Source organism: Erpetoichthys calabaricus, chromosome 2, assembly GCF_900747795.2.
Source record: "Erpetoichthys calabaricus chromosome 2, fErpCal1.3, whole genome shotgun sequence".
Taxonomy (NCBI): Eukaryota; Metazoa; Chordata; class Cladistia; order Polypteriformes; family Polypteridae; genus Erpetoichthys; species Erpetoichthys calabaricus.
Window position 1 is genome coordinate 269,799,443 of NC_041395.2, and position 22,288 is coordinate 269,821,730.

The following is a 22,288-nucleotide window of genomic DNA, read 5'->3' on the forward strand; positions in this document are numbered from 1 at the left end:
AATGTCGACTCAGCAAGGAAGTGAAAACAGCGTGATTCAACTACAAGCTTATGAATGGGCAGAAACTTTTAAAGTGGTAAGAACAAGTGTAACTATTGCATCTTGATCTGATCAGCCATCAACATCATACACACAAGCCCACATCAACATGGGGAATGCCTTGATCAGAGGAGACCAATGGACTATGTTGTCTACTGTTGCTGCACATTTTGATATCAGCTATCTTGGGTCCATCAGTGCGATCTGGAAAACAAAAGTCAAAGTATGCAGTTGGAATGCATGTCTTCTCCAGTAAAAAATAAAATCAAATGACAGCCCTCGATCAAGAAAATCCTGATGACCTTATTTTGAAATATGTGGGTCCAATTCTGGCACATTTTCAGGAACTCAGATGATCAGTGACTAGTGCAACATACTGTGCTATGGTTACAGACAAACTGAAACCAGCAATTCACAGCAAAAGATGAGAATGCTGTCAAGAACAATCTTGCTGCTCTATGACAATGCACATCCCCATACAGCAACTGTAATGGTGGAGAAAATGCAACAGCTGCAGTGTGAAGGCGTTCCACATCACCATCACAGCCTTGATCTAGCACCATGTGACTATAACATCTTTGGTCCATTTAAAGAGACTCTTCACGGTTGCAGGTTCACCACTGATGATGAAGTGAAAGAAGCAGTACAGTCCTGTATTTCGGGGCAGCTGAAAGTCTTTACTCCCGAGGAATGAAGAAGTTAGTGGAACAATACAAGAAGTGCCTCAAGCTGCAGGGAGATTATGTAGAGAAGTAATAAAATTGTTATGTTCATCTGCTCATAGTTCTCGGTATTAAAGGGTAAGTTGCCTTTACTTTTTGATTCTCCCTCATATATAGATTTGTAACAAGTCTTTACTTGTTTGAAAGTGGCTGTGGTGCATTTTCTCAGATTCACTTTTGAAGTACTTCACTGACTGTAATGTTGGTGTGCTTAATGAACTTTGTACTATTGTGATTTATAGTAAAATGATCAGGGTTTCATAAATGAATATAAAATATTGCTTCTTATAATGTAATTGTCTTAATTTTAGTTTTGACCATTAACTGGGCCATTTTTATTAATCATTGAAGTATTTGATTGTTATCTACCTCTCAAAGCTTTGGAATTTAGCAGTTATCTGACACTTACAGTATCTATTATGACAGTTAGGGATGTCATCTGTAAAGGCTTCTTGTATAATTCTTGGAAAGTAATGTGATCAGGGTTTAAATGCTGTCAAACGTAAGCCACAAAGCAACTCTTTTTGTGATTAGCATTTTTTTTTATAAATTTGGACCTTAAGTGATGCAGTACTTGCATAAGGTGAGCAATGCACAATGTAACAGTAACGGTTTATATCATAAACTTTTTTTTTTTATTTAAGTAGCATTTCTGAACTTAAGTTCCAGTCGGTCAATCTACACCAAGTCCCCCATTTCATTTTTAGAGAATGGGTTTATCTGTTTTACTGCATGAGAATTCATTTTTTCATTCTAGACTTTCTGAAGGCACATGTTTATCACAGAAGTGCCAATTTCAAATTATACGGAATTTCATCAGTGCAATTCCTAATGGAGTTCAGATTATTGATGAGGTAAGATGCTTTCAGTGAGTATGAATGATTTTATACTATTTGGCCATTGTGAAGGGGTATTAGAATGCCATAAAAATAAAATTCTTAACACTGAAGGGATCATAGCAAAAAAGAAGTTAAATCATATCCCTTTTTCTCTGCTTTCCTGACAAATAAATGGTTGCATTAACAAAGATGTAGTAACAGGCTTTCATGAGAAGTGTTGTTGATTTACTGCTATTAAGTGAAATATGTGGTTTACACTTTAAGTGTGAAATAATATTTGCTGAAATTGGCTGCCAATGAAAAAGCAAGTTATTGAGCATATGTAGTCTACTCATACTTCTTGTTGGTAGAAAACTGTGAACAGAACTAGAAACAGTAATTCAGATATGTGTTAGTGAAGAATTAGCCAATTGTGCTTATCCACGAGGAAACTCTGCCTCACTGATGACTGGCATATTGGTGTGATAGCTACACACACATTGGTGTCATATACTTTTGCTACAATTCTTAATATTTCTTTCTTTAACCTTTTTCTTATGATGGTCAGACCATAAAAACATTTTCATTTTTTTAAAATGACAGGTTAATACTGCAATTGCTGAATGTTCAGAAATGCATGATATTAAAGAAGCAATTAATGAAAATAAGAAGAAACTCGAGGGCATTGGGGACGATTACAAGATTCAGGTACATCAGCTGTTACTGTTATTCCATTCATGTGGTTTTCAGTCTTCCTCTTCAGTTCATGGTCACATGGACCTGATGCTAAACTGACAACACTGAGTTTAAAGTGGTAACCAAATCTGAATAAACAACCAGTCCATCACAAGGTACACTCACACATGCTGAGACAGTTGGGAGCTGCCAGTTAACCTAACAAGTACCTCATTGGGATGTGGGAGGAATGCAGGTTAAGTAAATGGTGAGTGGATGGATGATTTTAGTCCTGCTATTAGAAAGCCAAATTACTGATGCCACAGTAAACTTCTTTACTGTATAATTTTACTAAAAACATTTCTAATGCTTTCAGAGGATTGCTAATCTCCAGCCACATTGATACATTGGCATTTTTATTCATTTACCCCTGTAATGTCTTTCCTTCACTCCAAATGCCTTTTTATTACAATCATTTCCAGTATTCTGAGCAACGCATTTTTCTCATTCATCCTAGTATCTTTATAAATCCTGTTGTGCTTTTAGTTTAGATAGTAGATTTACAAAGTTTGCAGTTAAATTGTCTTACCCTGAATATTTAGAGAGTCACATATAGCCTCTCCTTGTCTTCAGTTAGAGAAGCTCCACTTCACAGAAGCTGTGTATTCCAGGGGCCTCTTTGAATTTTTGAAAGAGAAATTGCCTTGGAAGCTATCATTTCAATTTCTTCTCAGATAAGCAGTAAGCTACCTCTCAGATACCAAAGTAATATATGAATTAATCTGTGAATATGTTTCAAGTTGTGCTGTTTCATTCACAGTGTCAGTATTAAAACAGACCTAGATCAAAATATTGCCACTATTTGTACAGTGATATTTTTCCTTAAAGATGATTAAAGTCTGGTAGAAAACAAACCTCAGATAGTTCCCAGTGTATTAATAAATCTGTTTATTATTTTTGCAGGGAAGTAGCACCAAAGAATACTTTTTCCAGAGAACACTGCAAGGCTTGGAATGCTATTTTTACTTAATAGCCTTTAATTATTATCTTCATGAACAGGTATGTTTTAATGATTTGGCTACACTGCTGCTTTTGAAATGATAAGCTAATAAAAGAGTCTCTAAAGGGTAAAGTATTGTCTACTATTCAGTCTAATTTCTCCTGTGGTCTGTAACATCAACATCCCTACATTCACGGATCACCCACTTTACTGTTTCCAATAAAAAAGCTCCAAGACTATTCTGTGTAATCCATTTGTTCAATCCTGCCTTATGCATAAGTCTCCTTCATATGTTTATAATGCTCTGTAATTCTAGAGCTCAAAACAGCTGTCGCTGTGACAAAATTATTTTATTACTGCACATGAAATCCATCCTTATTGCGTATGGGTGAAGAATGATAAAAATTCAGTGGTATACTTGTAAATATCTGGGTTACAAGAGTTTATGAAAAACATAACTGGTTTCATCCCAATCCATGTGCCTGATTGGAAAGGATACAATGTGGCATTAAAGTAGAAAAGGTTGTCTATACTTTTGAAAATACTGCTGTAAAGGATCTGAAAGTTAACTTCATGGATTTACTAAATTGTAAGAGATTTTACTATTTTCGCATTAGAACACAACAAATTTGACAAAGGAGGGGAGCCCATTTAAGTCCATAAAGCCTGTTTGTTTAGCTAATAGCTATGCTGTTCTAATAATATCTCAACCAGATTTTTCTTTAAGGTTGTCAAGGTTTCTGCTTCATCTACATGTCTTGGTAGTGTATTCCAGATTTCCACAACTCTTTGTGTAAAGAAGTGCTTCCATCTTAAATGCTTTTCTCCTTAATTCCACTTGTGTCCTCAAGTACATGATTCAACCTTAAACTGAAAGAATTCTGCTGGATTCACTTTATCAATGTCTATGAATTTTAAAGACCTGGATTAGGTCTGCATGCAGTCTCTTCTGCTTGAGATTAAATAGGTTTAATTCTCTTGAGTCTCTAAATGTAAGTCCTAGGAGGCACCTAGTTGTTCTCCTCACAAAGCTTCAACTGCTAGTATATCTTTCTTGTACTGTGGTGACCAGAACTGCACACAATTCTCCTGATGCAGTCTCACAAGTGCATTCTGCAGTCTTATAGTTAAGTAAGTAATAACGCCCCTCAATTTATATTCAATAGTTTTTATAATATAACCTAACATTTTATTTGCCTTTTAAATTGCTTCTGCCCATTGCTAATATAATGAAACCATTGTGTCAAAGTAAACCCCTAAGTTCTTTTCAGAGGTTACTTCCTAATACAATACTATCTCCCATCTTTTATTTATAATTGATGTTCCTTTTGGTCACTTGTAGCACTTTACACTTTTCTAAATCAGACTGTATTTTCCAAGTGTTTGCCCAGCTTGTCTAAGTCTTTTTGAATTGTTTTTGCTGCCTCCTCTGTGTCTGCCATTCCTCCAATTTATGTTTTACTTGCAAATTTCAAAAGTTTACTAACTACACCGGAATTGATATCATTAATATAAATAAAAAAATAGTGCTCTAAGGACAGATCCCTGAATGTCTCCACTGATAACTTCACTGTACTTATAGCATTCTTCTCTTATCTGTATTTTTTGTCTCGTTATCAGTTCACCAACCTGAGATAAAGTCTTCTGTTTTACAGTATCCATTGTCATTTGCCCAGAATTTTAGCAAGTGGATGTGCAGCCATCCTTGGATTTACAGGATTTTAGCAAGCATGAATTTAACAGAGCTGTCTACACAAGCGGACTTTATTACAAAGGGAAGCAGAGTGCTGGTAAGTATTTGACAAATTACATTGGGCAAGCAGATGCATGTGCATCATAATCTACATGAAGAATTGCTCATTCAGTTTGTTTTTTTTTATTAATAATTTAGTATTGATGAGTGAGCATAAGACAAAAAAAAACTTGAGCCTAAGTCAGACAAGCACTGAAGTATGTCGACTAAAAGTGTGAATGTAGATTGTTAAATTTCGAGAGTAGAAAAAGGGTATTAATCTGGCCTCATAGAGTGCATTGTGTCCACTGTCCTTAATATATTTTTTGCACTGGGAAGGCAGTTTAGATAGAATGAACCAACCAACCAACAAGTGAGCAAACTTAACTCACTTTCTTTATTTTTCCGACTGAAGAAATGTGGCTTTTTACAGAAGCTCAATAAATAAATAGATAGACAGAGAGATAGATATACACACAAACACTATGGTGTCAATACACACCAGAACCACTATAACAGAGAAAATAAAAAAAGAACAAAAACTATTCAGTCAGCTAAGTCAAATTATCTGTTATGTTTGTTCAGCTGTTTGAGTGAGAAACTAAGGTGTCAGCCACCTTTTCACTTGGGGAGCACAGGTTTTGGAAAACTTTATTACTTAAATATATTAAGTAGCAATTTGGAAATGACAGAGCTGCAACAACTTTTCAACATTATTGCTAATAGTCGATTATTAGAAACGTTGGCAAAGATCACTTTCATTGATTCACTGATTACATCATTAGGCTGAGTACGTTGTGCTGTGCAATTGCATCACTACTTCATTCAGTTGTGAACACATTTGAAAAATGGAAGACAGTAAGCAAGTGGCAGAAAAGAAAGTAAGATCTAAGACTTACAGAGTTTGGGAGCATTTTACTCTGAACACTGGAAAAAAGGTGTGTTGCAAAATATTATATGTAGGTCTGACCTCGTATGGCACAAGAGCACAATGGAGATGCACAAACATTTGATTTGGAAACATACTGCTACAGGTTCTATTGAAGAGGACGACTTGCCGTTATCGATGTAAGTTGAATGATAATTTCAGCATACATAACGCATTGTTTCTAGGTTAGGCATAATGACATGACCTTCGATTTAAAGTGAGGAATAATTTGAGATATAGTCCAGCACCCTTTAACATGAATAAAATACTAGTATATGCAACAGAGGTTTGTGAAAGTTTACAAAAAAAGAGTTGCGAAGAAACTATCTGAGCAGAATTTTTCCCCAGTCTCGTGTGCAAAGGAAGTCAAAATCTCAGCAAGTGTGAATCTCTCAGTCCATCAACTGCGACTGAGCAGGGTTATTGCTCATTCCGAGTTAAAAACATAGGAGCCGGGTGGAAAAGTGAATGTTGCAGACTAGTTGGCTATCAGATTTCAAATGGCTTTTATACAATGTGAAGGAAGACGCGATAATCTGTGAGTACTACTACAGCAAGCCTAGTGTAGCCTGTAAACAAATTTTGTGCCTGGACCTCACACTTTTAAAACATGAAATTTGAACAGCATACTCCTAATTGCAAATGACAAAAATGTGTGCCAAAAATCTGCAGTGGTAAAAAGTTTTCTAAACACAAAAAGGATGAAAGATGATGCAAAAAGATACGAACTTTCAGTTAAAATAAACTCAACATAGTACTGAGTTTCACACTAATAAAACCACTTGCTTTGCTGCAAAAGGAAAACAGTCTGGACATTTCCCTAGCATATCACAACTAATTTCAAACATTACTTCAGAGTGCGGACTTAAAAATAAAAAAACTCATGATGGTGCAGAAGATTCTTGTGTGGTGTTGTCGTGGTCAGATATTTACACAGTGCTTGGCCAGTAAACCTTCTTTTTCACAGAAACTGGAAAAAAAGCTTAAATTACAGTACAGTAATCCCTCGCTACTTTGCGGTTCACTTTTCGCGGATTCACGACTTCGCGGGTTTTTAAATATAGCAGTAGTATTTCCTAGTCTAAGAACAACAAAACAAGTTCGGTGACTAAGTGCGTTGTAACACGGGCTATGATTGTTACATGGGAGGGAGACGACAAATCACAGCTTCCCGCTTTCTAATTGGACCTGTGATTGGTGCTTTGACTGATGCCTAGATCCCACAGTATCTCCCCTTAGGAGAGGCGTTAGGCAAGTGTAATTGAATAGCGGCGCTGCAAGTTTAGTTTCTTTTCAATAAAGTCAGGCGTTAGGCAAGTGTCATTGAATAGCGGCACTGCAAGTTTAGTTTCTTTTCAATAAAGTCAAGCGTTAGGCAAGTGTAATTGAATAGTGGCGCGTCATTGAATAGCGGCACTGCAAGTTTAGTTTCTTTTCAATAAAGTCAGGCGTTAGGCAAGTGTTATTGAATAGCGGCGCGTCATTGAATAGCGGCGCTGCAAGTTTATTTTCTTTTCAATAAAGTCAGGCATTAGGCAAATGTCATCATTTTTACTGCGCAGCATATTCATCACCATCATCACGTCATATATAGCTACGTGTACTTCGCTATATATTAAGTGTAAACTTATTTACCGATTTCATATTGCTTAGCAGTTGTCCTTGTTATTAATAGAGTAAAGGGTGGGTTGTAAACAATACAGGGAGGGTTTAAAAACGTCCAAATACACGTTAAATAATTAAATAAATATGGTGTCCCTACTTCGCGGAAATTCAGTTATCGCGGTCGGCCTTGGAACCTATCTCCCGCGATAAGTGAAGGATTACTGTACACCGTTAATTTTTGAAGTGTGGGTTTAGTGTGATTCTGAATATATATGGAAATTGCAAGTTTAGTTAATTTACTGAAAACAGTTGTGTTTTTAAGGAGATGTGTGTGTGTTCATTACACAAGTAGAAGTCCCACTAAGTGTTTTATTTCTATTTATTTTCAATGTATTATTATATAAATGTTGTAGAAAAAACATTATTTTGTTTAAAATATGTACAAGCAGTTTGTTAAAAATACATTTCTGAAAATTTTATACAAATGTTTATTTGGTGAAAGTTCCATTTCATGCACTTTGTGTTTAATTTTAAATTATTTTTTTTACAATCCAACTAATTAATTAATCTGCAAAGTAATCGCCAGATTAATCAATTATCAAAATAATCGTTAGTTGCAGTCCTAGTTATGTTTACTCTGATTCACTTTATTTAATGCTACTTTTGCGTAAAGATTTGAAGCCATTCATTGTGACAAATGTACACAAACAGAGGATATCAGAGAGGGGCCAAATACTTTTTCACTGTGTCCTTGCTGCACTTGAATGTTGACTGTGAAATATGAAATCAGCTTTAGTTAGGTCACCTGCAGACTTAGCCATTTTAAAGCTATGGCCTTAATTGTATAAATGTCAGTTGGAGGTATTGCTGGGACTTGTGCATTATTTGTGAATTTCCCCTTGGGATTAATAAAGTATCTTATCTATCTATCTATCTATCTATCTATCTATCTATCTATCTATCTATCTATCTATCTATCTATCTATCTATCTATCTATCTATCTATCTATCTATCTATCTATCTATCTATCTATCTATCTATCTATCTATCTATCTATCTATCTATCTATCTATGTTTTAATTAATTAGGTACAATTAATATCCTTCCTCTGCCACATACGTTTCTTTTTGCTACAGAGGATGAGCATCTTTAATATACATTAATGAGCTAGGTGAACTAAGTTTTAGGACCATCTTCCTCTGGGAGGGCTGGAAAAGCCCTTTAACATTAATAAATCTTAATAACTGATTCTTTGGACTGAGAAGCACAGGTCATTTGCTTGATTTAATAAGGACCTGATAGGAGCTCTTAACTTAATTTCTTCATTCCTCTGCAGGTTGCAGTTTCCTTACTGCTGCTTAGTTTTCTAGAACTTGCCCATAATGCAATGCATCAGCTACTTGGTTTTAGAACTGCATCTGAAACTCAGAAGTAAATTGTGAATGACTGTCATTTTTAGCCATAATTAAAACTAATAGTTTGAGAAGGTTTTGTTTTGACTGGGAAGTGCTGTGTAAGATTTGAGTTTGTTTTTAGTTTGACAAATTCCTATTTCATTTTCAGTAGTAAGTTTGGTTTAGTTTTTTAGTTTGTTTTTTGTTTTGTCAAAAATGAGATGTCGTTTTGATTTGTGCCTTTATTACTAGTATTTGTTGAGTTAAAAATTTAAAAGCATATATCACATGTTTGAGTGAACATGGACAGCAGATAGCACTTACCCTCTTACTGTGTTCTTTGTATTTCTGAAATTATTACCACATGACACAGGTAAATATTTAGTGCATTCTGTTTGATCTCCAGGTGTCACATGACCATTGGGCTCCAGATATTCTGAGCACTGTGAAGGAAATGAGAGCAGCCAATTTCAGAAGAGTTCAGAAAATGCCAATTTATGGAATGGCACAGCCAAATTCTGAGGTAAGATTGTATTTCTTTGGAGACATTTATATCTGTGTGTATATAATTCATAACGCTCTTTGTTTATTTTAAATGTAACATTTCATTATCTAAGCAAAGAACTCTGAGCCTGTCTAAGGGCAAATACTCTGTATGAGAAGAAATGCATCTGAACTGGAAAGAAAAAAGCAGTGAACTGCATTTCCTTCTAGGTTTAATTCCTGCCTTACACCTGACAATATTGGATGAAATATGTTTAGGGAATGGATGGATTAACCTTTATCCACTTTTTATTTTTTAAATAACTCCGTCTGAATTACTCAGTATTTTGTATGCAAAGACTCGGGTAGATGTTTCTTAAAGTTGTTGTGACTTTTTGTATGTCTTTATTGTTATGTGTATTTTGTACTGGATTTTACAGTATAATGTTAATGCTAACTTTTTCTATAGTTTTCTATAGGTTGACTTGAAAGGGAAACTGAGACTGAGTTGTTTGTCAGTATATCTGGTCTCTACTTGAAATTCCTTTCTTTTCTGCAGAATATTTTTAAATCATATTTGTGTTACATAATGAAAAAACATGCACATAGCACATATTTGCAATATGGTTTATGTGGTTTAGTGTTAATGAATGGAATCAAAACTTCATTGGCACTCAATGAGGAAAATTTTTTAGTGGTGTTAGGTTACTAAATGTTGACGCATTCCCACTAGACATCTGCTGAAGTCTTGCTCCTGTGTAGGGGCTTAAACTGACAGACAGAATTTTCATATTTAGTCTAGATTCCATTTCAGCAAAACAGATGTGTCAATACATTCTGGTGTGACGGAATATAAGTCTTTAATTTGGCTTTAGGCAGAATCTCCTAAAGTATTATAAAAACAACATGCCAAAAACCATTTAAGTATTAGAATTTGTGTATATATTTTGTTGTCTGATTCCTAGCAGGGTAGAGTCTGGAGGGGACAAGAAATGGGATTGAGATGGTTTCAGAAAATTACTTTCTTTTCATGCTTTCTCTATCCTCGCTTCATCATATGCATTTTACCTTAATGTTCCAGCTCTAGCTTATTGTAATATATACAGTGAAATTATCATTCAAATTATTGACAGTAGTAAAATACCAAATACTGATTAAAAAAAAAAGACATCACATTATACACTGAATGCAACATATATACTAGTATATAGAACTTTAAATGATTAATCTGCCTGTTTCTATCATTGTTTATATTTAAGTACTTATTTAGAGAAGTTAAAGTCCCTAAGCAAATTAGATAAAAGATCCAGCAAAAATATATTTTGTATGCAAGCTGAAACTTGCACTGAAAAATAACCGTTAATGGAGAATTGAACAAACTGCAGAATGCTTTATTGTTATTTTATAGACAAACATTTTAGTCTTATTTATAAAATGACAATGAAATAATAATTGTTTTGCAAATGTGTCAATCAGCACAAGCACCCTGCTATCCTAGCCCCCCACTTATGCAGCTGAAGCTCTTCTAGCTCAAGTCTCTTTATCTGGGTGTGAAGTGCCTGGAGTTGTACATGGTAAATAATATATCATTATTTGGAATGCGTACATTTCATGTATGTTCATTGTCTACATCAATCTGGACAAATGTAGGATGACAGGAAATGCGAGGCAAGAAATGTTGAACACATACCTAAAACAAAAACTTTTTCCATGTTTTAGTAATAATGACATGAAGTGTATAATGTGTGAAGACTTTAGGCCAAGTATCAAATTAACACATGTTCTTTTATTCAAGAATATACAAAGATGATAAAGTCATTCAATTTACATTTTGCTGTCAATGCGTTAAAAACCCAAGCTCAAATGTCAATCAACAGAAAGTTCATAAGTATTCTTGGATGGTGCAGAGGTAAGAACTGCTGCCTTATAACCAAAAGGTTCCGGGTTTAAGTCCAGCAACATGTAAAGTCCATTTTGTCCCCAATACAATGGGATTAGTATATAAATAAACAACCATACATTTGTCATTATGAATGTCTATTAAGTAGCTTTTTGATTTATTGATAAAAACTAAACATTGTCCCTGAAGATACTTGAATAAATACTAATGGTACTGTTTGTCAGAATGAAGGAGGGTGAAATGTGACAGTACTAGATGGCCGAGGTAGTTAAAATACTGTATGCCTATAGTTTCTGACAAAAAGGTAAATATGTATCAGTAATATTCCGTGCTACCTTCATCAGTCTCTGTAGTGCTCTGTGCACTTGCAGAACACTCTCACATGTGTTGTTCCCAATTCAGGTCATCAGCATTAATAATTTGAACACATTCTACAGGTGATGACTCTTTCTGTACAACATTCTCTTCACTGCAGATTAGAGTGTAGTTTGCTCCCCCTGCTTCTTGGGGGCTACAATTGGTTCCTGTTTGCTTAAAGTAAAGGCTATTGCCTGGCAACAATATGTCAGAAAGCAAATCTCTTCTCTGTAAGCCATCTCATCATGTTTGGTAATCAGGCCTAAAATGGTGTTATCATTAGCAATTTTAACACTGTTGTTAGGGCTGTGTTAAGTGAACAAGTAATACAGTAGGAGACTAAACACACTTTGTAGTGGGCTGCCTGCGTAGAGGAACAGAATAAAGGCAGTGATGTTGCCAATTTAAATGTGCTGGCATCTGGCAAGATGAAGTGGAGAATTTATTAAAAACAAAGTATACAAACCAGTGAGCTAGACTTTCAAGAAATTACACAAAGGCAACACTCTAAGCAAGTCAACTCTGTTAATACTGCAATTTCCCAATATCATATGATTAATTATTCAAAAACTTTGCTGCAGTTTTAGATGATCAGTTTCAACATACATAATTTACTTCTTTAACTCAATATGGTTATGCATGTATATTACCCATGTTTTCTCTTATAGATGGAAGTTGTCACTAAAGGGTAAAATTGAAAAGATTTCCTAACAACAGCTAAAAAGAACATATGAACCACAGCAGAAATACTGATATTAAAAGAATTCCTTATATTACCTGCGGGTTAGTGATTACAACTGTGACACCAGTAGGGGGTGTACCAGCCACCCAACCTGACACAGACAGACGCAGGAGGCACAAGTCCAAGCACAGATTTTATTTTTCTTTTCCCTTGTGGGAAACGTCTTCCCCGTCTCCCACAAGCACAACAACACAGTCAAAAAAGCAGCACACTCTCTTTCTTCTCTTTATATTCGTTTCCTCTCTTTTCCTCTACTCCTCCTCAGCAAACTTCGTCTTCCTCCTCCTGACTGTGGCTGCTGGCTCCTTTTATAAGGCACCCGGAAGTGCTCCAGGTGCTCGTAGACCTAATTCCGACAGCACTTCCGGATGTGGGGGAAGAGCTGCTCTCCAAGGCTCAGCAGCAGCAGCACCCGTGGCGGCGCCCATGGATCCCAACAGGGCTGTACCAAACTCCTATGAAGCCCTGTGGGAGTCCTAGGCACCGCTGCAACTCAGGGAGCTGCCATCTAGCACTCCGTTGGAGGTAATGGTCTGGCCACGCTTGCTTCCCCAGTCCTTCCAGCGTGAAGGTGTGCCAGCCGGGCAAGGGCCCCGGCTGTCCATCACACTACAAATAAAAGATGTTATTCTTTCTCTTCATTTCATAGAGCTAATAGAAACTAAACGTTACATGCTATTGGTTGAAGACTTGCTGTTAATAGAATTGCCATGGTCGGGTTTGCTAGTCAGGCACTGGCAGTAGGGGTATGACTAGCCACTTGCCACTTTGGCCATTTGCCAAAGATAACATCATCAATCACTAAAAATCTAAGAAAGTGATGTCTAATGTCATTTTGTTCTTTCCTGTAATTTTTGGTGGATATCCACTTTGGTGAGTGGTTAATTACTGTAGAGTCATATTCATCTTCAAATTTAAAAAACATTAGTAATAGTAATTAAAAAAACAACTGTAATTACATTATAGGTACACTTTGTCAGTAATGAATCAGTATAATAAAAACAAATGTCCACCAAACATGGTTAAATTAATGAGCTCTCTTTTTGTAACATTTGATTTTTATAATTCAGGCCAAGATAATCTAGAAGATGATGTGCTCATGTAGAGAAATTTCAGTTATGGGTGGTGTTTATAAAGTACTGCATTGAAACTGGCCATTTATCTTTGCTTTATTGCCATCATTGTTTTGACATATTGCTACAAAAGGGCTGCATTGTTCTCCCAAGGGGGTCCTCGCAGACCAAAATTGATCATCTCTTTGTGTTAAAGTCTGGTCTGCTCTTTCATCTGTTAGTTCATTTGAAAGCTCATGTGCCTTGATTCATATAGAGTTGAATAACACTATCAAATTTTTGCTAACACTATCAAATTGTTGCATAGCTTTAATCAGATTTAATACAAATGAAGGAGGACCTAACAATTCAACATACACTACTAATCTATTCAGTGATTAGAAAACAGAAGACAGGAGTGAAAAAAGGAAATAGAGATAGTTATCCTGAGTAAAATTATTTAAATAGCCTGTAGTCTCATTTAAGTCCGTCATCTCTGCCTTACCATTCATCATTCATTGAAAAATCCCTCTGCACTGTAATTAAAATAGTGGCTTCTTCAATTAAACAGTGCAGTATAAGTATGTCCATCAATCCTTTCATCTCTTTTCTAACCCATTTATCTAGTTCATGTGCACACCTTCATGAGCTATGGCTTTGGAATGTTGAAAGAAAACTGGAATACCCAGACAAAAACTCATCTTCTAGCAGGGAGAACATGCAGTCTTCATACTGTCAGTGCTCTGGGATTGAGTTCAAACTCAGAACTCTGGTGCTCTGAGGCAGTGATGCTAGCTACTATACTATACCATTGTGCTTCTTGTCAAACATGAAAAAACAGATTAAACAAAATACAGCAGAAAAAACAGCTACAAATTTTCACAAATGCATATGAGCTAAAACCTATGGCATAGCAAAAACGTCATAGGTTCAGAAGAAGTGGATTTTCTTTGGAGAATCACCATTTCTCTTCCCTAACTCAGTGAAGGCTACATCCCTAAGATTGTTAAGGCAGAATCAGTAGATTGTCCTAACATTAAGGAAGAGAATGAGTCTAGATTCCATTGAATTCTAGTCTGAATGGGTGCTGCTGCTGAGTCAAATGTTGATACTGATTGTTCTTTGTGTATCACTTGTAACTGAAACAGAATTAGAAAAAGATGAAGCTCAATCGCGTCAAACACCCTGTTTACTGAAAATATTTAGAAATGCGTCTTTTCAAGTGAACAGTTCACTTGTTCTTAGCGCTGGGCAATGACAAGATATTAAAAATCATTTAATACCCAGTAATGTTAATCATCTTGGATTATTTTCTGTAATGTCTTTTGGCACACAAAAACCTATATTTTGACTAGATCTGAAGAGGTGGCAAACTGTTTTAAAAATGTGTTTAAGTATGTGCTGTACAAACTATATATAGTGCATCCGGAAAGTATTCACAGCGCATCACTTTTTCCACATTTTGTTATGTTACAGCCTTATTCCAAAATGGATTAAATTCATTTTTTTCCTCAGAATTCTACACACAACAACACCCCATAATGACAACGTGAAAAAAGTTTACTTGAGGTTTTTGCAAATTTATTAAAAATAAAAAAATTGAGAAAGCACATGTACATAAGTATTCACAGCCTTTGCCATGAAGCTCGAAATTGAGCTCAGGTGCATCCTGTTTCCCCTGATCATCCTTGAGATGTTTCTGCAGCTTAATTGGAGTTCACCTGTGGTAAATTCAGTTGATTGGACATGATTTGTAAAGGCACACACCTGTCTATATAAGGTCCCACAGTTGACAGTTCATGTCAGAGCACAAACCAAGCATGAAGTCAAAGGAATTGTCTGTAGACCTCCGAGACAGGATTGTCTCGAGGCACAAATCTGGGGAAGGTTACAGAAAAATGTCTGCTGCTTTGAAGGTCCCAATGAGCACAGTGGCCTCCATCATCCGTAAGTGGAAGAAGTTCGAAACCACCAGGACTTTTCCTAGAGCTGGCCGGCCATCTAAACTGAGTGATAGGGGGAGAAGGGCCTTAGTCAGGGAGGTGACCAAGAACCCGATGGTCACTCTGTTAGAGCTCCAGAGGTCCTCTGTGGAGAGAGGAGAACCTTCCAGAAGGACAACCATCTCTGCAACAATCCACCAATCAGGCCTGTATGGTAGAGTGGCCAGACGGAAGCCACTCCTTAGTAAAAGGCACATGGCACCTCTCCTGGAGTTTGCCAAAAGGCACCTGAAGGACTCTCAGACCATGAGAAGAAAATTCTCTGGTCTGATGAGACAAAGATTGAATTGAACTCTTTGGTGTGAATGCCAGGCATCACGTTTGGAGGAAACCTGGCACCATCCCTATAGTGAAGCATGGTGGTGGCAGCATCATGCTGTGGGGATGTTTTTTAGTGGCAGGAACTGGGAGACTAGTCTGGATAAAGGGAAAGATGACTGCAGCAATGTACAGAGACATCCTGGATGATAACCTGGTCCAGAGCGCTCTTGACCTCAGACTGGGGCGACGGTTCATTTTTCAGCAGGACAACGACCCTAAGCACACAGCCAAGATATCAAAGGAGTAGCTTTAGGACATCTCTGTGAATGTCCTTGAGTGGCCCAGCCAGAGCCCAGACTTGAATCTGATTGAACATCTCTAGAGAGATCTTAAAATTGCTGTGCACCGACGCTTCCCATCCAACCTGATGGAGCTTGAGAGGTGCTGCAAAGAGGAATGGGCAAAACTGGCCAAGGATAAGTGTGCCAAGCTTGTGGCATCATATTCAAAAAGACTTGAGGCTGTGCTGCCAAAGTTGCATCGACAAAGTATTGAGCAAAGGCTGTGAATACTTATGTACATGGGATTTCTTAGTTTTTTTATTTTTAATAAATTTGCGAAAACCTCAAGTAAACTTTTTTCACGTTGTCATTATGGGGTGTTGTGTGTAGAATTCTGAGGAAATAAATGAATTTAATCCATTTTGGAATAAGGCTGTAACATAACAAAATGTGGAAAAAGTGATGCGCTCTGAATACTTTCTGGATGTACTGTATATACATTTATTATTTTGAATATTGCAAGTTAGTGATCAAAAAAGTTAAATTTAATCCTATGATGTAAGCACTCATGTTTTCAGTTTTTTTGTATTCATTTTTGTGTTGTCTTCTTTGTTGTAATTGAAAGTCATCTCATTGGTTTACATACAACATGGTGTATATGGCCATAACTTGACTTGCTACACAGAAGGCAAATTGCCTTTTTATGTGTTAAATTGACTAATGTCACCAGAAACGAAAAAACTGTTATATTTCTCAAAAAAAAAGTTCACTGTGGACAATAAAAGTTACCAGGTGCACTGAAACTTCCTCTTTATAAACATTTTTGACCACTATGTGTGGATGTTATTCACGCGTTTGCAGCTTGCAAGATCGCTGTCTGTATAGGAGATTCATTGGTTTATTTCAAGTCTTACATGTTTTTTTTTGCTTGTCTTCCAGTAAAAACAATGAACATGTCATGATAAGAAACATGGAGAAATACTGTACATTTGCAAAGAGATTTTAGTAGTGCTTACATTTGAAATGCACACTAGGCTATATTGTGAATGGAGTCTCATTTTCAGTGTGTCCTTAAAGAACTGGTAAAATTGTGTCACATTTTCTTTTAAGCCAATGTACTGATTGGTTTGGGGGGCATGATACTGATGGAAGTAATGCAATAATTTTATTTTATTAGTAAGTTTCCTAACATACAGTAGTTTGTTTTGTGAGAAATAATTGGCAATATATGAAAACTATGATCTGGTCTGAGAAGCACCAGTCAAATAATTATCTAGGGGTGGGATAAGATGCTGGTAAAGCACAGACAGTTGTCTGTTTATGTTCAGATAGATAGATAGATACTTTATTAATCCCAAGGGGAAATTCACATACTCCAGCAGCAGCATACTGATACAAAAAAAAAAACAATATTAAAGATTGATAACAATGCAGGTAAAAACAGACAATAACTTTGTATAATGTTAACGTTTACCCCCCCCCCCGGGTGGAATTGAAGAGAGACATGATGTTCAGACATCAGTTGGTGATAATACCCAGGATAATGTGTTACTTTTGGTGAAAACAGGATGAACAGTTACCACTTTGATGAAGATCTCTGTCATCAAGAGAGAGAATTTAGGACAGCAGGCGCAGCAATAAAAGCAGTGTATGTGGCAAATTCTTTTGTTACAACCACTAATGATGAAACAAACGTTTATGGCTCTCATTGTACTTTATGTATAAGTCAAATCTGTTCATTATTTTTATTCTGTTGTGAAATCTTTTATCTTTTGTGAAAGAGTTTTCTCTTTTTGTAACCCATGTGTATGTAGACTTCTCGTGTCACCAGATAACTAGATGGTTGATTATTTTTCTGGGTGTGCTCTAACCGAAGGTTTTCAGTAAATTTCACCAGTTTAAGTAAAACATATGTTTACTTAATTGTACTTTACTATGTTGTTGATAGCAAAGTCAGTGCATTTTCTTCATTTTTGAGCCAGTTATTGTTTTGCAAGAAGACATATTTATGTAAGCTTGTCAAACAAACATTGTTACTTAGCAAAATTACTTGGATTCTTTCTCTGTGCATGTTGTGGCTAAAGCGTTTGAGGCTGAAATGCAGGATAGTTTACACTTAATGTCAGTCATTGTCTGCTTAAGCAGTAATTACTAGGTCTGGGAAAATTAAACTGTTAACTTCTGCGATTAATAAGGCCTGTTTAAGACATTAAAAAATGTTGTCGCATCCACAGTTGGCAACGAGGCAAAAGCCTCAGGCAGTGCTTTGGTCAGGGCAGCATTTTCATGTAATTTAATTATTATTTTTTTTTTAACGTTACGGAACAATAATACTGTAATGATCTGACCGAAGACTCAAAGAGCCATGGGGCTGGACAGCTATTATACACTGTACTTGCAGATGGTGTTGTGCGATATGCTAATGAAATACCTCAGCAGGAGGAGTAGGTCCAGGAAGAAATGGTGGAAGGTACTGGAAGGAGAGAAGGAGACAGTAGCAGCATGTGGGGGGATGATACATTTTGTATTATGTGGTTCACAAGAGTACGCCACATCTCAATATGTAGCACTGTTGTTCATTTTTTTCATTTATACATACTGACATACTTGAAGGGGAGTGGGGTTCAGGGAGTGTTGGGAGGATGGGGTTGTGATAGTCCTGGTGCAATGCTAGAGAAAAGTTGCAAAGGTAAAAATGATGCTCTTTTTTATTTCATGTTTCTGTAAGAACTTCAGGTTCAAGGTCATTGTTTAAATTTAAACTATGCCATTCATTTTTTAAAATTCCTTTGTGTTGATTCTGCATTAATTTTGTGATTCAGTGTGTTTTTGCTTCATGATTTATGTATTAATTTTATAATTACATGTTTTAACGATAAATGCCATTAATTGTGATTAATTACATACATTTATGCAATTAGTTAATTTTTTTAATCAATTCCTTACCTAATAATTACTAATTTTTTACATCCATGCCAGGCCCAATTTGATTAATTATACAGGATAAATCTAAACTGCCAAACCTTTGTACAAGTAGTGATGCACACAGCTATTATGAATGAGAAATGAACATGACTGTAAGATATCATGAGTGCCTACCCTAAAACCCATTTATTAAGAACAGTGTTTTCAAATCTAGGTGTTTAGGCTTGATTAGGTTTTTATTTGCATTTTTCAATACGCTTCATAAGTTTTATTTATTTGTTGCACATTTTGCCCATAAGCAAACGGTGACTGCTTTTAGTAAAATCTGTTTTTTCATTATGGTTTCTGTTGTTCTTATGTGCTTATCTGGACCTGTTCATAAGTGAATCAAAAATAAAGATATGTTTTAAAAATCATTTTAGTAAATGCATTCACCAAATCAATTACTGGAGTTTTGCCAAATGCCTATTTAGAACTTTAGTATGAGAAGATTCCAAGGACATCTTTTCATTTGAATGACCACTAGAGGGTGCAAATGATTTGCAGGCAAACTCTGCTACATTTCTTTAGTTGAGCTTTTGATGGTAGTGAAGCTTGGTACTTTTATTTACTTTTTTAATTTTGTAATTTTTACAGAATTTTGCAGTTAAAAAAAAATGGAACCTTGTTTCCAGACTTTGTATTTTGTTGAGAAACCATTATATGATAAATTGATATGTAGATTTGTGTGTGTTGTTTTTATTTTGACTTTTTTATTTATATTGTACAGAGGAGCAAATTAAATAGCTACTGTACAGCTTCTGATTTGTTTTGGTAATGTTTTGGGAGCATTAATATTTATTTTCAAGTCTTTTGTGAAGATGAACAGCAGCCATTACAGGTATTTGTTTCTTCCATTTTGTTTCACAGTTCAGTTCTTGTCGTAATAGCGATTGCTTTTTTTCTGACAATGTGTGTTATAGGACCATGGCTTTGGTAGAGATTTTTTTTTTAATTTCATGGTGCAGTTTCTATAGTATGCTCTGGATAAAGAAACAGATTGAAGAACAATGTCCTGCCCAGGAAATATACACTTCATTGAGTCCTACCCTGTCATGTCTTGAATTTCCATCCATCCATCCATTATCCAACCCGCTATATCCTAACTACAGGGTCACGGGGGTCTGCTGGAGCCAATCCCAGCCAACACAGGACGCAAGGCAGGAAACAAACCCTGAGCAGGGTGCCAGCCCACCGCAGATGTCTTGAATTTGATTTCTAAAATTATGCAAGACTATATATATGTTATTTTTGTCAAGCAACGTGTTTCCTAAATTGGAACTTTTAATTGTGATTATATCAATGTGTTTTTACAGCATTTACAAATACTACTTTCATATAATCTATTGAAATATGTAATCTGGAATTATAGCCATCCTTCCATTGTCTGGACACACTTCTTCAGCGTAGTATTGTGATGCTCCTGATGCTAGTGAGCTTACTCTGCAGGATCAATGTGCAAGGTGGAATAGAGCTCAATATGAGACACCAGTCACTTTCTTGTGAGTATGTCTTTGGAAAGTTAGAGGAAACTTGTGTAAACATAAACAGAATTTTTATAATCTATACGGAGAGTACCAGTGCTAGTAGGCAGCAGCTCTTCCTACTGTGCCACCATGCTGTAATTATGGAATAACAGAATTACATGAACATTATTTATTTTATTCAGAATAAAATAAGGAAAAAAATAATTTCCTCCACCAAGTTCTAATATACCTGTATCAGTCTGACTCTAGGCTGTTATTTAGCTAGTTGTGTACCTATCCCTCACCCTGTACCTTGGTGTAGTGAGGCCACATGTCAGCACTATTCAGCTTTTTCTGGCTGAACAGGTCCCTCATCCACAAGACACTCAGTGATGATCAACACATTAAATCTTGGCTCCAGGGTAGGGTCCCAGTATTGCTTTTTCAGGCAAGGTTCTCTTACAAGATCTTAAGTACAAGTGTCTGAAATGCGGCTCCTCTTCAGGGACGCTGGGCACATGCTCTTTGACAGATTATATAGGTTAACAATATGGGAGAACATCAGAGTAAAACTGCTGCTTCTCCACGACCGCCAGCTGAGGTGGCTTGGGCATGTAGTTATGATGCCCCTAGCTACTTGCCATTGAAGGTGTACAATTCATGGCCCACTGGTCGAAGGCCAAAAGCCCCATCCAAGAAATGCTTGAGAGATTACTGTATATGTGTATGTATGTATATATATACAGTATGTATATATATATATATATATATACAGTATATATATATATATATATATATATATATATATATAAAGAGAGAGAGATGCCTACTCAGCCTAGTTCAGCATGTTGCATGTCATTACCATCGTCAAAAAAAAACAAATAAAATGATGAATATAATGCTCTTGTAAGTGTTCACTTAAAGGATAATGAATAAAATATGAGGTTAATGCAGTATACGGAGTGCATCTAAAAAAATATAGTATTAGTAAAAACAGTCTACTTTTCAAAATATAATTTCCCCATCCTTTTTTTTCCTCCAGCAGAATGATAATTCCTCTGATTGTTGTTATATTGTACAACCTTTTAATTTTGTTTGTACCTCATTTGTTTTATGACATCGCTTCAGTGCAAATAAGGCTCAAAGGCTCATGTAAAAAGTTACTGGTGCCATCCTGTGCTTTCTTGTCATCTGTAAAATTTGCAGCAGTGTTAAACATGCTGATCTGTTGTAACATAGAAATAGCAGCATCCCACAGGTAACAGCTGTGCTAACAGCCAGGCCTATAGAAATTCTTCTTTATCTCGACCGGTTAGGTTGTTTGTGTGTGTGGCCTGTCACAAGAACTGTATGTGTTAGCAAAGGACTGATACAAGGTAGGTACTATGAGCAAACTTAATCATTGTTCCAAAATTGAAGGATTTATTTTTTACAATCTTATTTATTTAAAATATTATATGCACAGGTTCTATCCAAGAAATAAGTGACAGCTGTATAGTGCTCCCACCATGTACTAAATGAAACTGAACTAAAAGGCATGGCCCAGCAAGCCACATCACTACTTTTTAATCCCTGTGGCTGTGCTGGGAAGCTCAGTCACAGGTTAGGTATAGAGACAAGATCAGCCTGTGAGAGGTTATAATACACATATTCAATATTAGATACATTTCACTCTATTGTGTACTATAGTGGATTTAAAAGGTGGCCCCTGATTTTATGTGGTGTTGGGGATGGATTTAGTGGTACTGTATCAGTGGTTCAGGCTACTTTGTAATTTAGTAAGAAGGAAATTCAGATGGGTGGATGAGGGGTGGATGAGATACGCCCGGAGTTCCTCAAGGCTCTGGATGTTGTAGGACTGTCTT

At 36.2% G+C, this 22,288-nt stretch overlaps 1 protein-coding gene across 4 annotated transcripts in view; it reads left to right on the plus strand.

Annotated features, from left to right (window-relative positions):
* LOC114647044 (paladin-like) overlaps positions 1-22,288 on the plus strand; it is a 256,380-nt gene that overhangs the window by 161,067 nt on the left and 73,025 nt on the right. For all 4 annotated transcript variants that reach the window (XM_028795527.2, XM_051922927.1, XM_028795529.2 and 1 more), the window contains exons 9-13: positions 1,519-1,615; positions 2,183-2,287; positions 3,218-3,313; positions 4,910-5,044; positions 9,321-9,437. In XM_028795527.2, coding sequence (XP_028651360.1) covers positions 1,519-1,615; positions 2,183-2,287; positions 3,218-3,313; positions 4,910-5,044; positions 9,321-9,437 — 550 coding nt within the window. The remainder of the gene's footprint in view (positions 1-1,518; positions 1,616-2,182; positions 2,288-3,217; positions 3,314-4,909; positions 5,045-9,320; positions 9,438-22,288) is intronic.